This window comes from Polyodon spathula, chromosome 7 (assembly GCF_017654505.1).
Source record: "Polyodon spathula isolate WHYD16114869_AA chromosome 7, ASM1765450v1, whole genome shotgun sequence".
In the NCBI taxonomy this organism is placed as follows: Eukaryota; Metazoa; Chordata; class Actinopteri; order Acipenseriformes; family Polyodontidae; genus Polyodon; species Polyodon spathula.
Window position 1 is genome coordinate 44,534,964 of NC_054540.1, and position 19,530 is coordinate 44,554,493.

At 39.4% G+C, this 19,530-nt stretch overlaps 1 protein-coding gene across 1 annotated transcript in view; it reads right to left on the reverse strand.

Annotated features, from left to right (window-relative positions):
• Positions 1–19,118, reverse strand: part of LOC121318647 (AMME syndrome candidate gene 1 protein-like) — a 102,221-nt gene extending 83,103 nt beyond the window's left edge. Inside the window, exon 1 of the mRNA XM_041255545.1 lies at positions 18,609–19,118. Coding sequence (XP_041111479.1) covers positions 18,609–19,051 — 443 coding nt within the window. The 5' untranslated portion in view covers positions 19,052–19,118. The remainder of the gene's footprint in view (positions 1–18,608) is intronic.
• Between the last annotated feature and the right edge of the window lie 412 nt (positions 19,119–19,530).

Here is a 19,530-nt window from a genome sequence, read left to right on the forward strand (position 1 = left end):
CACGATTTGAGTGGCGAAAGACAACATTGGTTTGTAGGGGTTCACAGAAACCTTTTCACTTCCTTTTTTTGTTTGTTTTATTTAGATTATTGATCTTTTGCCGTTTTAAATTTTTAGGGCACCTTGTTAACTGTTCCTGTTCTAAAATGTTTGAAATGCAATGTTTCATTTTAGGCTACATTTTTACACAATGGTATTCACATACGTTGGGTCACCATCATAACTGCTGCATAAACCTGCGGTTCCTGTGTTCTGCTACTGTTGATAGTATAGCACCTCTGGACTTCCAGGCATTTGTGTTTGACCATATCGTTATAGTCTCTCTCACACTTCACTCTAAAAAAAAAAAAAGCTTTTTTTTTTTCCCCTTTACAGACTGACATCATAGAGCATTCATAAAATGTTGACACAAGTGTTGTGTATGGAATTGGTGCACACAAATCACGTAATAACGTTACTGTCTGAACCCAAACACTTCCTAATACAGGCGTCTCTCTAGTTGATGTGGCCATAATGGGCGTAAATAGACATACATTTTGAGGGGCATTAAAGCAATTGGTATGGGCACCCATGCCAATTGGTGCATGGCCGGTATTAATGTCAAGCCCTGTTCTGACAAATACTTATTGTTACCAGAATATAAAACTTCTGTAAATCTCAAATAGAATAAATGTTTTTACCCTTTCATACTTTCACCGCTACTGTATTATAGACTCGACTCCAGGCAGTAACAAACTCTGTCATAACCTAGGCTTTTCGTTCTCTTTTGCAGGCATGGTTTTCTGTTCTAATGCGCCCCCCTCCCCCTCACACATTTAACACAACAGGGTTTTTTTTTTTTTAACCTTAACAGATCACAAAGGGGTGGTGTCTGCAAATACCACTTCAAAAGATCTTCAATCCGGATCTTCTTGTGTTCATCATTTCATAAACCCACTTCAGTTCATATTTTATAGTAATTCAATCCATCAGTTAAAAAAGACTCAAAAAAAGCTAAGGGTGAATTTTCAGTTTTTTGTGTGTATACTAGTGTTGTAAATCGAACCCTGACTTTGACCTCGATTATCGTGCAAATTCTAACGATGATTATCCATCATGAGTTAATTCTTTTAAAAAAAAAACAAAAAAAACACCAACAACTTGACTCACCGTAACAACTTGACTCACCGTAACAGTTTAAAAGGAAAAATATGTCATCTTTTTATAGAGCATGGCATAAAAAACTCATTCAAATAAATCCTGATGTTTAAGACACATTAGACAAATACATTGGTATTTAAATATAGCACTCTCCAATTTTCATATTCCTGCCGTCACTAGTCTTTGCCTTGTTTTGTGTAAAATCTGACATTTCCAGTGTAACATAACAGTAAATTATGGAGAAAAAAATCAACCCTGTTCAAAGGAGAAAAAAAACAAGGTTTTAAAACTACATTAACATTATGGCCTATTTACATGGAAATTAGATTTTCTTTTTTTTTTTTTTAAATTTGTTGTTGGTTACAATTTATGCATTACATAGCCCAGCTTCTGCTCGCGAAAGCAGCAGTCCTTTCCAGTGTGCCATGGCTGCAGAGATGCATTTAACTTTTTGCAGTCATATTTTAATCAAAACTTTACATGACTTTGCAGAACCACTTAGATTTACATTATCTTCAGTGAATACAACTACATCGTACATTAGAGGTAGCCTACCCTTTCCTGCAACAGAACTTTCGACAGCAACAACTCCGGTTGATAATTTTATTTTGCGCCTCGATACTTCAATATATATAAGACCACTCATACATATATGTGGATTTATTATTAATTGACTTAAAGCCAACATCGCAACCGAGATATGTAGAACAACTTTCATAAAAGTACAGGCCTAACCAATCCACATACCACATCGCAACCAAAAATGTGTCGCATACTGCAGTGCTCAGAGAAGCATTTCGCCAACACAGATTTATTTACACAGATTTCTATTACATGAGAGTAGATGTTAAAACTTCATGTTGATTTGAACTTGGCTATCGCCAAGATAAGCAACAACTAAGACTTAGCTTTACAGTAAACTAATGTGATCCATCTGCATCTCCATCCTAGGGTGTTTCTTTCCATCTGATGATGTAGCTATCCTTCTGTCTGGTGTTGATGGCTGAAGTGTAATGCTGACTCCAGGGATCAGCTTATTTTGCCTCCCCAGCGCATCAACACACACAACGGCTGCAATGCTGGCTCCGGGGATCAACCCAGTGCGATCTCCCCAGCGCATCAGCATGACAACCGTCTGGATCGAGTCAAGTAGGGTACATCTCTGGGGTCTTCAAGTGGGCACTTTCCATCCTCGGTGTTTTGTTGACTAGCCCACTACACCTCAAGAGGGCTCGACAGTGATTCCGGCGTCCCAGCACCCCCCCCCCCCCCCCCCCCCCCCTTCATCACCCCACTCAACTCAGCCCAGCTTACTTACCCGTACATCAGCATTGCTTTCTTCCTATTGTGCTTGAGATCCCCAGACAGAATTTTTCCACCTCAACCACAGCCAGTTGCTGCTCCTTTCTGCTGCTTCAGATAAGCTGTTCACTGTGCGAAGCAACTCTTGGCCACTGAACCCGACAATTGAGAAACCAGATTGTAGAGTGCCACAAATTCTCGACAACCCACCTCCACTGGGTAAACCCAGTCTCTCCACCTTCGCTGTTCTGCTTCAGCAGCTAGTTGAGCACACCAAAGTCCATTACTAAGCCCCTACCTATTTCATGGCCATGAAAAATTACCCTGCACTTCCAATTATGTTATGTGTATCCATCCAGGTTCCTGATGTGATTGTAAGCTTGTTTCAATTATAAAAAGAAAACTAGACAGGATTTATTGATTGACACTTATCAGCAGCCAATAACCACTTTAGTTTCACCTCACTGATTGGTAGATATGGGCATCAGGTTGGGTTTAGTATCCTAGGAGATCTCAACTAATACTAAGTGAGTGAACATTTTGCGAGTGTCCAAAAAAAAAAAAAAAAAAACTACAATAATTACTGCAGCGGATCGTGTACAATAGTTTTGCATTCTACTGGCTAACTATTTTGTAAAACCTGCAATGTTTCACTGGATCACATACGTCAAGCTACGATCCAGCAGTATTTAGACATAGCAATCAAACATGCAAATAGTACATTGCTTCAAAATGAAAAGGTTTTTCTGTAACAGCGGCACGTGACAACATAACAATGTTAAATATTATTAGTTTTGCTCAAGACAGACGGCTACAGTTGGGACTGTTTAAAACAATAATACGTATAAAATACATTAAAGCAGATTATGATCTCTGCATCATCATCCTATATTTGTTCACAGACACATATCCTCAGTGACTTTTAGAAGCAACAAAACAGATTACATTCTTAACAGTAAGTTAATATAATATAAGACACATTTTTAATTTCATGGAATATTTGATTTCATAAAAACATTGTCGATTTATTGTGAGATCATAATTGATAATTTCATTATTATCGTTACAAGCCTAGCATATATTGTAGTGTGTAAAAAAAACCTCAGCCTGTACAGCGTCCCATTATGCGGTTGAGTGTGAATTGCCCCATATGTCCAAGAAGCATTTAATAACTCAATTGCAGTACCCCAGTGTACAAACCCCCCACCAGTCCAGTACATGTAATCAGTTACACAGTGTGCTGAAGCAGACAAGGGCATTGGAACTATGGGTGTGGTAGGACCCCCTGGCTTTGCATGGCTTCCATCATACACAGGGGTTACAGATTTGTTTAATGGCTTTCAGCACCCCCACTTTAAAAACTGTTCCAGTGTCACTGGAAGCACATGTTGAAATATCAATGGAACTGATTAATATGGTTGAAATCCCAATTTGTTTCCACAGCCCTCCTTTTGTGCCAGTTTTACTTTTCTGAACACTGTCCTGAATTCAAGCAAAACCATGTACTGAGAAGTAGGACTGTGTCTGAAGGTTCGTTTGCTAGCCAGGGATTCGAAGATTGTTTTAAACCTTCGAAGGTTCATCAGACGGGTTCACACACTGCGTTGTTTTTTTAGTTATTTTCCCCCCAGTTAACAAACTGTTTGAAAATGTGTGAATACTATAAATCATACATTAAATGTCACTAGATGCAAAATCCGATCTTTTGATTTGTATAATGCATATTACGTAAACAAAAGTTATTAAAATCTGCTACCAAATCGTTACTGCAGTGTGTGGAGCAGTGTTGGAAAACATGGATTGAGAATTGATTAGCAGTTTGCTACGCATGTGGACTGGCAGAGCTATACTGGTGTTTTTTTCTGAAAAGAGACTAATATTGCAGATAGCAGACTGTTTGGTTCAAATTGCATGTACTGCTTACAATTGAGAGACATTGCGTCTACAAGTTTCTTGCCCAGCATTGACTGCAAGCTAAAAAGATAACAATGCTGTGGACCAGAAGGGGCCAGGCTGTAAGACTGTGGAATGCAAAGCATAAAAGGGCTAAAAGGCTCCCAGGGACTGGCGTTGGACCCAGAGGTTCTCAGAGAGATCGAAAGAGATAATGCCACTGGGATCAAAGGGGCAGATTTATGGGCCTTTTTTCTCCAGGAGTGTGAAGAATGCACTGAGTTCAGAGGTTGTCACACAAGACTACACACACACATATACAGACACACACACTAAATTAACAGAATGTGTTGTACCTTGACCATTGGTTAAGTGTCAGAGAAAGGGGAGGTGGACCATCTATACAGAAGGGTATTTAATGTCATGCAAACATTGTAATGATGAGTATTCTGTTTGTCAGGGTATAAAGTATCCAAAGCAGTGTGCTCATACCTCTAGGCTGTATTGCTTCAGTAAAATATGTACTGAATACCTAGTATTAAAAAAGTGCTATGGTAGAATATGTTTGAAACATACAAAATATACACAAAAACTAAATTTTAATTTAAAAAACTGAGCACCGTCCGCCCCTCTCTGCTCTAGCTCGTGTTATGCAGAAGCAAACATTTCATTTGTTCATTCGCTGTCTAGACAGCAAAGCATTGAACTAGCGTGCGTAAGGTATAAGCTTTACTGAAAGAAATGTCGCGAAACCCCTATGCTTTTTGGGATTTTTTTGTTAAAGGTCCAGACAACCAAAAGTTCATAATATTAGTATTATTATTAATATTTTTAGTAGTAGTAAAATGTAACCGATAACCTGCTTGGAAAGGTGACTTAAAGTTTTGTCTGCTGCAGTTGGTGCCGCTGCTATACAAACTTACTGTATATATCGCAAGCAGCTTCAATTACATGTAAATAAAAGTGTACTTATTTAAATTATAAAAACATGATTATTGTTCTATATAACGTATTTTTAAACTACATGTGAATGTTTTATTCCACTAAAATGGATTACCTGTAAAATAAGCTTTTCAATCAAATATAAACAAGTAGTATGATGACGTCACCAATAAATTATGCAAAGGAGTACCATCAAAGGTTTGAACCTTCCTTCGGGAATGTGTTCCGAACCGTCCAAGGTCAAAACGTAGCCTTCGTTGCAGCCCTACAGAGAAACACTGGTACATTTTTCTAGGAAAAAATTCCTCCATTGTTAATCTGTACACTGGAATGCAAGAGAATACCATGGCCCAACTGAAAATACCTTGGCTACAGTAGCCTTGACATCTTCACCAGTGGCAAAGCCGAAATGAGAACTTGTAACAACTTCACTTTGTGAGAAACACCACCTGCAGATACAAGTGGCAGCAATGGGTACACACCCGGCTCCATCCTATGCAAACTTATTCATGGGAAAACTACACTATAAATCGTTGGTTGAGTTGCAATACATTGATTTTTACAACAAAAACACAACTTGTACTCCTCAAAACTGCTCAAAGGCATTTAATTCTATTTATAGCTGTCTTTCATACCCACGCAGCAGAGAAGGAATTCACAGCAATATTTCAGGACAAATTTAGACTGCCTTGTACTGCGTCTCATACCATCAGCGATTCCCAACACGAGCCCTATCAATGAACAATGTATTAGAGTGCATTGTTCTAAATTTGAATGGCCAGTTTCTTCATCGCAATCATCAGTTAAATCTTCAATCAACTGTCACTAAATTCCATCAGTGTAGCAGCCAAATAGAATATAGGCAATTATCATTTTTCCTCTGTCAGTTGTAAAGCTAGCAGCCTGTGCAGTAAAACTAGTACACAGAATGCTCTGAACTTAAATATTAGTGTTTGTCTACAACGACTGCTCCTGAAGATGGAGATTCTATTTAATATCCTTAAATGTTTAAACTTTCAGTTGAAACACACTTACCCATAACTTAAAAAAAGACAAAATAAAAAAAAGGTACAACTTAACAAAAGCAAATAAGAATGATTAAAAACTTGCAGAGACCAACTAGATTATTTTATTGTTGGTGCCTTTAAAACTTTAAAACGCTGTACAGCAGCATGGGGTGTACCTGGTTGTGACAATCCAAGATTGGAATGTAATCCAGAGTCAAAACACAAATCTGGATGTGCATAATGAAAAAAAAAAGTCAATCCAGGATTCAATCCAATCCTGGCTGAAACTCGATGTGCGCATTCCACCCTAAAATGATTCAAATCCAACGAAAAACACCAGACAATTTTCAGCACTGAAAACATATTCTACCAGACCAAGCAGAAAGCAGTATTGATCTGGAAACCTTACCAGACTTTCTGTTCCTCTAGATTTACAGCTCTGGCAAGAGGTACATTTCATGTCACACAGTAGTAGACTTTTAAGAATATATACTATACAGGCAAGTGAACATTCATTTAAAGTCTTACTGACACATGCTGCAACTGTTTTACTATTTGTTGATGTTACAAACTCCAAATTGGCCACAAGGAGTGCAGGCTTCTCCACAACAAAATCAAAAAATGAAAACAAAAAAATCACCAGGGTAGGGCAGTCGAACATCTTGCAATTCGTCAAAAATCAAAGAACTAACCACATTTCCAGTAAACCTCTCAAATTTTGTTGGTAAGGGCAACATTATTGTTTTCCAAATATTGCTTGGTCAGGTTGATTGAATTTGGCAAGGATTCTGCAGCTGGACAGAAGTTTCGCACAAACTCCGCAAAAGGACCATCAGCAAGGCCTAGTGGCTGCCCTGAAAAATAAATTCACTTACTGCGTAGTGTTGGATCTTGATCTTTCTGCCGTGCCCACATGAACGATGATTCCAGTGCATGCTGATTTCTAATTTGGCCGCCTTTTAGTCTTAAGTGTCGCTTGCTCTCCAAATCATCTTTAATCTGGACTGCACAAGTGCCAATTTCGATGCAACACCATTTGCAGCGCAAACACTCAACGTCACCCTGTCCTGTACTTTAGTATTTTTGTAACTCACAAAAGCCTCCTTATATTCTGCTTCATACTCTGATAGTTTATATTTTTCATCCCATTTTATTTTAAAACTTAACAGCTGGTATGATGAATTGAATTGTGTACATGGTGGGTGTGAGATTCGTCAGCACGTACAGATGCGCACGCACCTCTGAGTGCTTGCCTGTATTATGTGTGTATATCTTCATCTGCATTGCCTTACTTCAACAAGCAGCTGTACATATTAACATAACACATGTAATGCAATGTATTGTACTTCTATTTTTATGTACTTGAGTGACAATTCAGGTGAAAAAATAAAAATATTAAATCGGTAAAACCGAATCATAGATTTTGTAAAACCTGGGAATTTTTTGGTTTAAAAAAAAAAAAAAAAAAAGGATTAAAACCAAAAACAAAGGGGCTTGATTGTGTGACATGTCTTTCTTCTACAGGATCAGGGATACAAAAGGAAGGCCACAACTGCAACAAGTTTCCAGTAGTGTGCTGAAATCAATTGGAATCACAAAACTACAATACAATACACTTTTGATACAGTAAATTCTGAAAGGAAATAAGTGTAGTACAATAAACTGTAACCAGGCAAAAAAAAAAGTGGCTGCATAAAGGCTAAACAATTCAGCCAGATGATTTTCAGGAGACTTGCTTTACTTACTGTACATTGTAGCTCGTCTCCAGTAAATCAGTCAGAGGACAGGAATGTTTTCCACTTTTGACACATAAATGATCTCCCTGTAACAGACCTTTCAAGAAACAAATCATACGTGGATCATGGTATACTGTGGTTCCCATAGCACTGGAAATGGTTTCTAGGTCCATTGCAGGCTCCTTCATGATAAATTGCCTGCTGGATTTTTCACAGAAACAAGCTCCTAAAATGTACTCCTGTACTTGCCTGGGATCGTCTCCCCCACCCTTGAACACTGATCATTAGGGGGTACAAACTGCACTGGCTGGCTAGGGAAGTCTACAGAAGAAAAAAGCTAGAAGCTGTGAGAGAGGAAAACAGATTTAATTAAAAGAAAAAAAAACTAAATTAAAACACAGGCCAAAAGAAAGAAATCTGCTTTGGACAAACAAAAGAGGTTTAAAAAGTGTTAATCAGAACAGCATTAAATGTATTAGAAAAGAGTTTCCTCAAGCTAATGCGTGACAGCTATCTTTGAATACATTTATTTCAGAGAATCTAACAGTGGCGGATTTTTAAAACAACTTGGCGATGAAAAGAAAATCTAGCAATGCCATAAGAGCTATTCTTCAAAAACAGTAATTTACTGTATACTGGATCTATTTAAAAACACACATAGTGGGCTTGATCAGTAAATTAGGAGTGGCATGTAGTGGCTGTGCAGGTAGGTGAACTGCGCACTGATCAGATCTAAAAAGGAGGCATACTTTTTTTTATTTTTTATTTTTTAATCCAACAAATCTGAGAAAGTATAATTTACTGATGTGACTTGTTTCAGCTGTTTACCATTCAGTTGGAATTTTGGTTAGGGTTTTCCCAAAAATATTACATTCCTGGGAAAGAGAATTTAAGGTAAAGAGAGTAGAAGGTAAAACTTGTTACATGGTAACTTGTACTTTTTAAATGTATTTTAAAAATAACTTTTGGCTACTGTCGATATTTTGCAGATCAAACTGACAAAGTTCTCTTGTGGAAACACTGCTTATAACGCCTGTCTACACCTTGCATAACAATACATGAAAAGATAAAGACAGCAAAATTAAGTCATTTCAGGTAATTCACTCTTTGTTGACACCAGACACATTGGCCCATTTTTATCAAGGTCTTTATAACAAAATATAAACTGAACCTTTTTCCTCCCATAACAAACAACTCAGGCATGCTTATGAGTCATTAAAAGACACTTTCTGGAACATTTAGTGAGGATTTTGTGAAAGACTGGTCCAGGAAAATATAGCCACTAGCTAGCTACAGGGTTCTCCCCAGGAATTCTGTGCAGAGGGGATGCAATACTCGCCCATTCTTCTTGGCAAAATTGTTAAAGCTCTGTCATGTTGGATGGGGATCGTTGGTGGACAGCAATCTTCAAGTCTTGCCACAGATTCTCAATCGGATTCAAATCTGGGCTTTGACTGGGGCACTGTAGGAAATTCACTTTCTTGTTTTTAAGCCACTCGAGTGTTGCTTTGGCTGTATGCTTGGGGTCATTGTCCTGCTGAAAGGTGAATCTCTGTCCCAGTCTTGGGTCTTTTGCAGACTGAAGCAGGTTTTCCTTAAGATTTTGCCTGTACTTTTACAACACCCCCATTTTTCCAGTTTTTATTGAAATTTAAGCAGATCAAGTCAGGTGAATAACCTGAAATGGTACAAAGGTAAGCGGTAAACTGCCAGAGGTTAAAAAAAAAGTTTAGGTTACCAAAAACTGAAAAATTATGTACATTTCAGAGTTATACAAAAAGGCCTTTTTCAGGGAACAAGTAATGGGTTAACAACTTACAGCTGTTCTGCAGCAATGGAAGTAAATTAAGCCTTGAAAGTTGATGCTAACAATTCCTACAGGTGTCCCAACTTTTGTTGATTACTTACAAACCCTCTGTATAAAAGCAGTGTTGGAACAGACTGTGTTACTACACCCTCTTAAGCATTATTTGGACAGTACTGTACTGCAGGAAGTAGTATATTGCTATCATAATGGCGAGAAAAAGGCAATTAACAAATGAAGACTGACTGACCATTATAACCCTTAAAAGTGTAGGTCTTTCCATTAGAGAAATTGCAAAGAAAGCCAAGGTGTCAGGGAGTACAGTTTCCTACACCATCAAAAGGCACTTGGAAACTGGAGGAAACTCTGACAGGAAGAGGTCTGGCAGACCCAAAGCCACAACAGAATCAGAAGACAAGTTTCTGAGAGTCAACAGCTTGCATGATAGGCGGCTCACAGGACAACAGCTTCAAGCACAGCTTAACACTGGTCGAAGTAAGCAAGTCTCAGTTTCAACTGTGAAGAGAAGACTTCGAGCTGCAGGTTTGACAGGTCGAGTGGCAGTAAGAAAGCCATTGCTAAGATGGCAAAATAAGAAAAAGAGGCTTGCCTGGGCCATGAAGCACCACCAGTGGACTACTGAAGACTGGAAGGTGGTCTTACGGAACGATGAATCAAAATTTGAAATCTTCGGTTCATCACGCAGGGTTTTTGTACGCCGTCGAGTAGGCGAAAGGATGGTTCCTCGGTGTGTGACACCAACTGTCAAACATGGAGGAGGAGGAAGCGTGATGGTCTGGGGCTCTTTTGCTGGATCCAGAGACGGCGACTTGCACAGAGCGAGTGGCACCCTGAACCAAAACGGCTACCACAGCATTTTGCAGAGCCATGCAATACCCTCTGGTATACGCCTAGTTGGTCAGGGGTTCATCCTACAGCAAGATAGTCACCCAAAACATACCTCCAGGCTATGTCAGAACTACCTTAGAAGAAAAGAACAAGACGGTAGGCTTCAAATCATGGAATGGCCAGCACAGTCTCCAGACTTAAACCCCATCGAGCTGGTTTGGGATGAACTGGACAGAAGGGTGAAAGCAAAAGCAACCTACAAGTGCAACACATTTTTGGGAACTTCTGCAACAGTGTTGGGAAGAACTTTCCGAACAATATTTGATTTCCATTTTAGAAAGAATGCCATGAGTGTGTTCGGCTGTTATATCTGCAAAACGTGGCTAGTGTGAGTAAAAAATTTAGATTAAATTTTGTTAAACAAAACGATTTCATGATTTCTTTTGTATCTCCAATTGTTTATCTGTTCTATGCTTTAATTTCAGGTACACTGAGACATTAAACTGCGTAAATTTCAATAAAAACTGGAAAAATTGAGGTGTTCTAAAACTTTTGACCGGTAGTGTAGCTCCATCCATTTTGCCCTCTACCCTGACAAGCTTCCCAGTCCCTGCCGATGAAAAGCACCCCTATAACATGATGCTGCCACCACCACTACACAATCAATCCCTATTGTTAAAGATACTGTAGCATCTACAAGATGAGTGGATCAGGTTTTTTCAGATAGGCAGCGACAGCCACTTCACCTGGCAGCTACAGTGCATTTGGGTGTACATGAGCTTACTATTTCTACACTCATGGATACCAGACACATTTAATTAAGTCTCCCCAGGATATTGTACATTTGAGTGGTCTGAGTAAGCCTGAGCAAGGTGGAATTTCTGTAATGAGCCCTGTATAAAAATGGCCACTACAGTTCTCCTTGGGGTATGCACTGGTAATTTATTTCACTCTTAACTAAAAAGACTGTCCACAGTTAAAATATGCTGGTGGCTTTATTAGACATGCCAAACATCACCATAGTTAAATGAATATATTTCATAAAACCGGAACACTTCTGGCTAAACGTTTAGTGGAATACTGTGTGGTTCTGGATTTGTATTTCTGTTTACCTTTCATACATTTTACCCAATACAGTGTTCTACATGGAGTCAGGCAAGGCGTTTTACAGTGTTCTACAGTGTGTCCGGCAAGGCGTTTTACAGTGTTCTACAGTGTGTCAGGCAAGGGTATAATATATTATATGATATATTATAACTGATCATTTTTTCTAATGGGCTCATCCAGTTGATATTTCCCATATTAACCCTCCGGTTGATACAGGAAGCACACGCTGATTAATAGCAGCAACAGAGCGCAACCCCAGCACGAGCTGTCAAACACAGGAATTCAAACCGTATCTCAGTTACTGTCTTCTCTCACTCACTTCTCCACTGGGGAGAAAAACTGCTCACCAGAGATTATAAAAAAAAACACTACATGAGGTACGGTGTGATAAAGGACCTCGGGGTGGGATGCTTGGATAAACACCTCGGGTTTCACCGTCAGATTTACGTAGCATCCCACTCCTATTTTCCTGTATTCATATTTATATTTAATGTCACGTTCATGTTTTTCCAGCACTGTATACTACAAAATATTTACCGTAAGGTGTCTTTCGTATATTATTTTTAGGAAATAATGACAGGAAAGCAAACATGTACAGTTTGGTTCATGGATCAGGATGACTAAAAGACTGACTGCATTTGACTGGACTAACACAGTGAAGAATTAAGCTAAGCCTATGAACATGAGTCTAAAAGATGTGAAAACTATGGATGAAATATACAGTGTAGGCCAGTGTATTCATTTAATATTTTTGCAGTCCTTTCTGTATAATGAAATGCACATATATACACACATACTCAGTTATCACAGCCATAGACTGATTCTTTAGGGCAGAGAGGTGAAAGAGTGACACATACAGTAAAATGTAGCAGCCCTTAAATTCTACCCATGGAAATCTGCTGTTACCCAGAGCTACACACCAAGTATATTTATCAGGGGGCACTACTATTTTATACACATCTATACCAATATACATTTAAATCTCAAATAAGGAATTAATTTTAGTCACAAACTTTATCCATAAATAAAACACATCTTGTGATACAATTCTAGGATCAAATGTTAAATATGAAATCCTGTTTTGAAACTGCTTGTAGATTCCCGTTACTCTTCTAAACTACTAAATGCATCCTCAGGAGCTAAACAAGAGGGACCACGATAAACACAGACGAGTGAAATTACTCAAAAGCAGTATCATCATCTTCGTTGGGGGTTTTTGTTGACTGGCTATTTTAAAAAATCAAAAACGGTCACTGGTTGGGCATCACCATACTATGTCAGGATGGCGAACCTTTTTTTTAGCTGCTGTACCCAAAGTCAGATATATATACACACACAGTGCCTACAGAAAGTCTACACACCCTTGAACTTTTTCCACATTTTGTTGTGTCAGTGCCTCAGAGTTTTTTCCACCTATCTACACACCATACTCCACAATGTTGAGGGGAAAAAAGTTTTTTTTTTTTTTAGAACAATTATATATTAAAAATACAAAACTGAAAGATCATAATTGGATAAGTCTCCACCCCCTTGAGTTAATACTTGGTGAAAGCACCTTTGGCAGCAGTAACAGCTGTGAGTCTGTTGGGATAGGTCTCTACCAACTTTGCACACCTAGATTTGGTAATATTTGACCATTCTTCTTCACAAAACTGTTCAAGCTCTGTCAAATTGGGGATCATTGATGGATAGCAATCTTCCAGTCATGCCACAAATTTTCGATTGGATTTACAGTACAGTAGGTCTGGGCTCTGGGCCACTCAAGGACATTTGCCTTTTTGTTCCCTAGCCACTCCAGTGTAGCTTAGGCTGTGTGCTTTGAGTCATTGTCATGCTGAAAGGTGAACTTCCATCCCAGTTACAGCTTTCTTGCAGAGGGCAGCAGGTTCTCCAAAAGGATTTCTCTGTACTTTGCTCCACTCATTTTCCCTTCTATCTTGACAAGTGCCCCAGATAAGAAACATCCCCATAACATGATGCTGCCACCACCATGCTTCACAGTAGGGATGGTGTTCTATGGGTGATGCACTGTGTTGGGTTTGCGCCAAACATAACGCTTTGCATTTAGGCCAAAAAGTTGCATTTTAGTTTCGTCAGACCACAAAACTTTTTGCCACATGGCTACAGAAACTGTTCTGAAATGAGTGTTTTCTTTGCACACTTCAAACAGGATTCAAGGTGGGCTTTCTTGAATAATGGCTTCCTTCTTGCCATTCTACCATACGGGCCAGATTTGTGGAGTGCTTGGGATACTGTTGTCACATGCACACTTTGACCATTCTTGGCCACAAAGGTCTGTAGCTCTTGCAAAATTGCCATTGGCCTCTTGGTAACCTGTCCTGATCAGTCTCCTCCTTGCTCGGTCATCCAGTTTGGAGGGATGGCCTGATCTAGGCAGGGTCTTGGTGGTGCCATACACCTTCCACTTCTTAATTGCTATTACAAGGGGGTTGGACGCTTACCCAACCAAGCTATTTCAGTTTTTATTTAGGGTATTTATTCAGTTTTTAGGGTAACAATAGGTGAAAAATCTGAAAGGGGGTGTAGACTATCTAAAGGCACTAATTATCTATATCTATCTATCATGTCAAAGTGCCAAAGGTGCCAATGTTTAAGGGGATGTAAAACGTTACTCCGTAACTTTTTAAAACAATATCTACATTTCTCTTTTTTTGTAATTAAGTTTTTATTGATCACATAGCAACAAAACAAAGTTTTAATATTGCAGTTTTACTACACTACAGTGTAACACATGTATCACATTTCATCACGTTTGAGAATTTTAATGCTAAAACTTCATTAAAGAAACAATCACAATGCAATACATATAAAAAGTTTGTGTTGGTGTTGGTAACCCTGGTCATACTGTTAGTTTTTTTGTTTGCAGTTGCACATAACCATTACCAGTGCACCTTAATTTTTCTCAACTGTGATACAGTAACTTCCTTAAACATATCTACTGCTTTTTCATGTTGCAAAAATAACTACTAATAGATAATACACTTTGTGGCATTGTAGGTTTTTTTTTTTTTTTGTTAAAAGATAGTTGTGGTTGTTTCATAAAGTAGGGTAAAAACAGGCTGTAAAAAATTCTCAAAAAAGCATCTCAAAATAAATTATGCCTCTGCTATTAGAACATTTGTGGATAGGCTATTTGTTTTTTTCAACGTAGTTTGACACCTGCACAGTGTCAAGACTACATTAAAAAAAAAAAGAGAGCATAAAACATTGTTTGAGATACAAGTACTGTATGTGACAGTGAATATATTTTCACTCGGATTATGGTCACATGGTTTTTTAGGCTCCCCAATGTCGACAATTTTAAATTGTATTGGAGTGTGATGTATGAATGATACAGGAGATAACGGTAAGCAAAATTCTTCTTCCCCGGACCCCGCTGACAAATCCAGAGCTGACCACAATTACCAGAGGTTTTTTTTTTTTTTGTTTTTTTTTTTTTTTTTTAAATAAATTTACCCCGCTGACAAATCCAGAGCTGACCACAATTACACAGAGGTTTTTTTTTTTGTTTTTTTTTTTAAATAAATTTAGTCGTCGCCATTTATTATTTTCTCCCCAATTTAGTCGTGTCCAATTAATTACATTTTTTTAGGCTCAGGTCACTGTTACCACCCCTGCGCTGACTCGGGAGCGGCAAAGAACGAACACACGCTGTCCTCCGAAGCCTGTGCTGTGAGCCGACCGCATCTTTACACACTGCAGACTAACCATGCAGCCACCTCAGAGCTACAGCGTCAGAGGACAATGCAGCCCTGGGTACCTTACAGACAAGCCTGCAGGTGCCGGGCCAAACCACAAAGGTCGCTGGTGTGCAGGGAGCTGAGGACACCCTGTCCAACCTAGCCCTCCCTCCCCCTGGGCAGTGCTTGGCCAATTGACCGCCACCCCCTAGGTACTCCCGGTCAATGACATAGATTCGAACTTGCGATCTCCAGGCTATAGGGGACATCCGTGCGGAGCGCTTTTACTGGATGCGCCACTCGGGAGCCCCTAGACTTACTGTTTTTGTCTGCTTCCTCTTGGCCCAAGAGTGCAGCACAACAGCATAAAAACAGAAACATTCAGATAGAATAACGGCTACTGTTAGCACTGCTCAATTACTCAGGGACAGGGTCATCCTTGCAAATCAAACTGACTGGCTTTCAAAAGTGCCACTCAGCTCTGATTGTGGGCAGGGAACAAAAACAACCCAGCAAACAGCTGCTGACTTAACGTAACAACAAACATGACTCTGCATACCACACGTGTCATAGGTTCACCATCCACGTACTAGGGATGAAACGATTTTTCGATAGTGTGATATATCTTGTTTACGAATATTCGTGATAATCGTATCGTTAACATTTTTTAATTATTCGGTAATCGTAAAAAACAAGAGTCACACTCACTAAACGTGGCTGGAAGCAGAACAGATGCTTTACTCTCCAAATAAGGGAAAAATCATCTGTGTGTAGTAGGGCTGCTATGATTAAATAAAAAATACATTTTTAGATCGATTCCATTCCTCATTATCTACATGGATATAAACACTGGAAAATTGATTTAATAAATACATTTTTTGTAACATGCACAGTTAATAACATTTAAGTTTTTCAACAAAACTGCACACAACGCCCTGCCTTGCTATTTACAGTATTTTTGCCACAGACAAGCAGTGGGTGTGCTCTTCTTCGCCTTCTCTAACTAGCATCTGATTTGCTGGTCCCATCCTACCAGCGAATCAGTTTTGAAAATTCCTGGTAAGTACGCCCCTCTGTGGATTCACTGTGCAAATAAAACAAAAAAAAGCACCACCTTGTATCTAGAGCAGGACGACAGGCTTGTATTATTGGCAAACAGCCTGTAAATAAATAGTAAGTAAAAGCACTACAGTTTAGAATGGGTGAGCCATGGGAGGGTGGTGCTCCTGTGGGGACTGAGGCTACCTTTCCTCGTTACACTGCAGTGACCCCTACTGGTCTAGCGTGATCACTACAGGCGGTAACTTCAACAGCAGAATGAAGGCCCACCATGTCTATTAAGTTAATAATCCCAATTATCTTAAAATCATGTTTTACTGCCATTCTATTACTGACTCTCTCCCCAGTTAGGAGTTCTTCCTCTCACACACACACGTTTGTTTTTGTTCATACCACTGTTCAATACAGGGGGGGCTGAATCAGAGTTATTTTTTGATTCACAGTTTAATTGTGGCTCTTCCCCCCAGCCCACCCCTAGCATCGCTATGGACAAACTGGCTGTTACAGGAAAAGAGAAAAACAAAGTATGCTGTTATCATCAGCCACCTCTCTGTCTGATCATTAGTAAACCTCCTGCTTATTTTCTAAATGCTTTTTACTGATAGAGCACAATGCAGTAGATACATGGCAATGATAAACTTCTTAGTCCTCAGGTTTACTCCTGCCCAGCTCCGATAGCTTTACAACCCTGACTGCAGGAATACCAAAGCCTTGCACAGCGACTTGTTTAGGTTGCACCCATTTCTCTAAAGCACCAACTGATATATTGTGCTGTAAATGTGAAATACATTAAAAACAATGTACACATTTATGCAAGTCCCTCGAGTCCTAAACTGCACTATGAAGACAGCTCATACACCACAGTATTCACACAAAGAATGAGGGATTTCAAAACAGCCAGACTTCCTTTTCCTATTAAACAAATTTTCAAGCAAACGTAAAGAACTAAAACTGTAAACTAATGTTCTGCACTTCCACACACAGTTATTGTTTTTAAAATGTCAATGAAGATTTACATTAAAGCCCAACAATTAGGAACCGTCTAAAAGACACACACTACGGGACGGATATAGGATCAGCCATATTTGATTCTGTACATCTAACAAACAAAGGCTTCAAATATCGGATTTTAACTACAATGTGCAAAATAAAAAAAAAACAGTTTCAACAAAGGCATTACAAAAATAATAATAATCATCAGATCTACAAATAAATGCCTAGCGTGTATTTATTTTATTATTCCTAAACGTTCCTAACAACGGAGACGGTTTATTTACATTAAAAAGTAATCCTTAAGGTACTAGTGGTGAAATACTGTACAAGCGTTAATTGTGAATCGAGATGAATTGTAAAGAAATGCTTTACTTACTCGATGTGTTTAAACTGATACAGTATGTACACACTTCTACGTGTTGCTAAGAAAAGGGTTCCGGTAAACTGAATATCCAAAACTACATAATTATAAAAGACATCAACTACGGTTCTCGCAATTCACATTTGCAATTGTTCGTTATTGTGTTATAGGTGCAGCTTTACACAACAATGTTCGACGGCTCCTTTATAGTATATCATAACAAAGACTGTGTTTGGAGTCAGATTACTATACAAGTATTACCATAACATGAAACGCCTTTTAATCTTACAGATAATATTATTCTGTCAGGTTGTATTTAAAGTAACCGTCGTGTTTTAGAAAGCAGGGTAATCTCACAAAAGAGTTTGCCTAACTAGCCCCCTCTGTTCTCTTTGTCTCACATCTTCTGAACTTGTTCCACTCTTAAAAAGATCTGCTTTGATTAAGCTAGACTGAGAGCACTAAAGTCCGTTTCTGTAAATCTGCAGCGCCGGTGGTTCACAGAGTGTATTGTTACGTGTTTCTGTGTTATGTATTTGTTTTAGTTACTGTGAAAGTTTGAAGTAAAACTTTTGAAATGTTCTCCGACTAGTACAGAATCTTTGTTGTTGCATACGATGAGCTAGGAAGCAGTAGGGGATTGCATTAAACTGGTTATCAATTAACACAGTTTTAACAGCATGAGATCATTATCATTTGTATTGGGGTACTTACTATGGGTCGTTGGTAAACCTCGGTGTCCGAGGAGCCTGGTATCCGTATAGATGGCAATAGAGAACGTCAAAACAGAAGCAGCACATTTCCGCCGAAACAACCATCTTCCTGCCCCCGCTGCCAGAGCCAGGTCCGGGGCTTAGGTTCGAGGAGAGACCAGTAGTGCTGTAGCCCCCCGGAGTTGAGGACAGCCCGTTGCTGTTGCCGCTAACGCTACAACCCGGACCCCCCAGGCCGTTCACCCGATTCACGCTCCCAGCCGCCACTGCAGACGAGGAGCCGATCCCCAGGTCTGAGCCGCAATGTCCAGTCCCAGCTCCACCGCTCCCCGCCCCGCAGAGACCCCCCGAACCGGGGGACCCCGACAGCTTCTGCTTCTTCACCCCGCAGCACCCGGCCGCCATCTTGGAACAATCTGCACCAACACACCGCTTCCTACCCATCGCCGTCACCGCGGGAGGGGCGGGGGGAAACGCCGACCAGACGTAGAAACCCCACTGCGTCAACACGTACGACGGCAACTGCTCCACCTTCTCCCTTTTTCCAAATGTAATACCCAGCGTATCCCCTACGTTAAATTCTTAATTATAGAGTAACTGCAGAAGGCCGCCGAGAAAGAAAATATTAAAATCGCAATGTCACAGGTCCTTTTTATGACGCCCCTGACTATAAATCCTTACGTTGTTTTCTTAGTAGGGATATGCTGGTGGCTTGCAAAAAACGAAAAGCCTTGTTCTATACATAAAATGGGAGATGACTTGCTCCTTCTAAATACTAAACAAATATTCTTTGTAACATAAAACGGCTAACTTGAAGTTAGGTTCAACGCTTACAGTAATCAACGTTATCTGCTTAACTAAAGCAGGGCAGTTGGCAGTCTGCAGATAGAATATATATATATATATGTATTATTATATATATA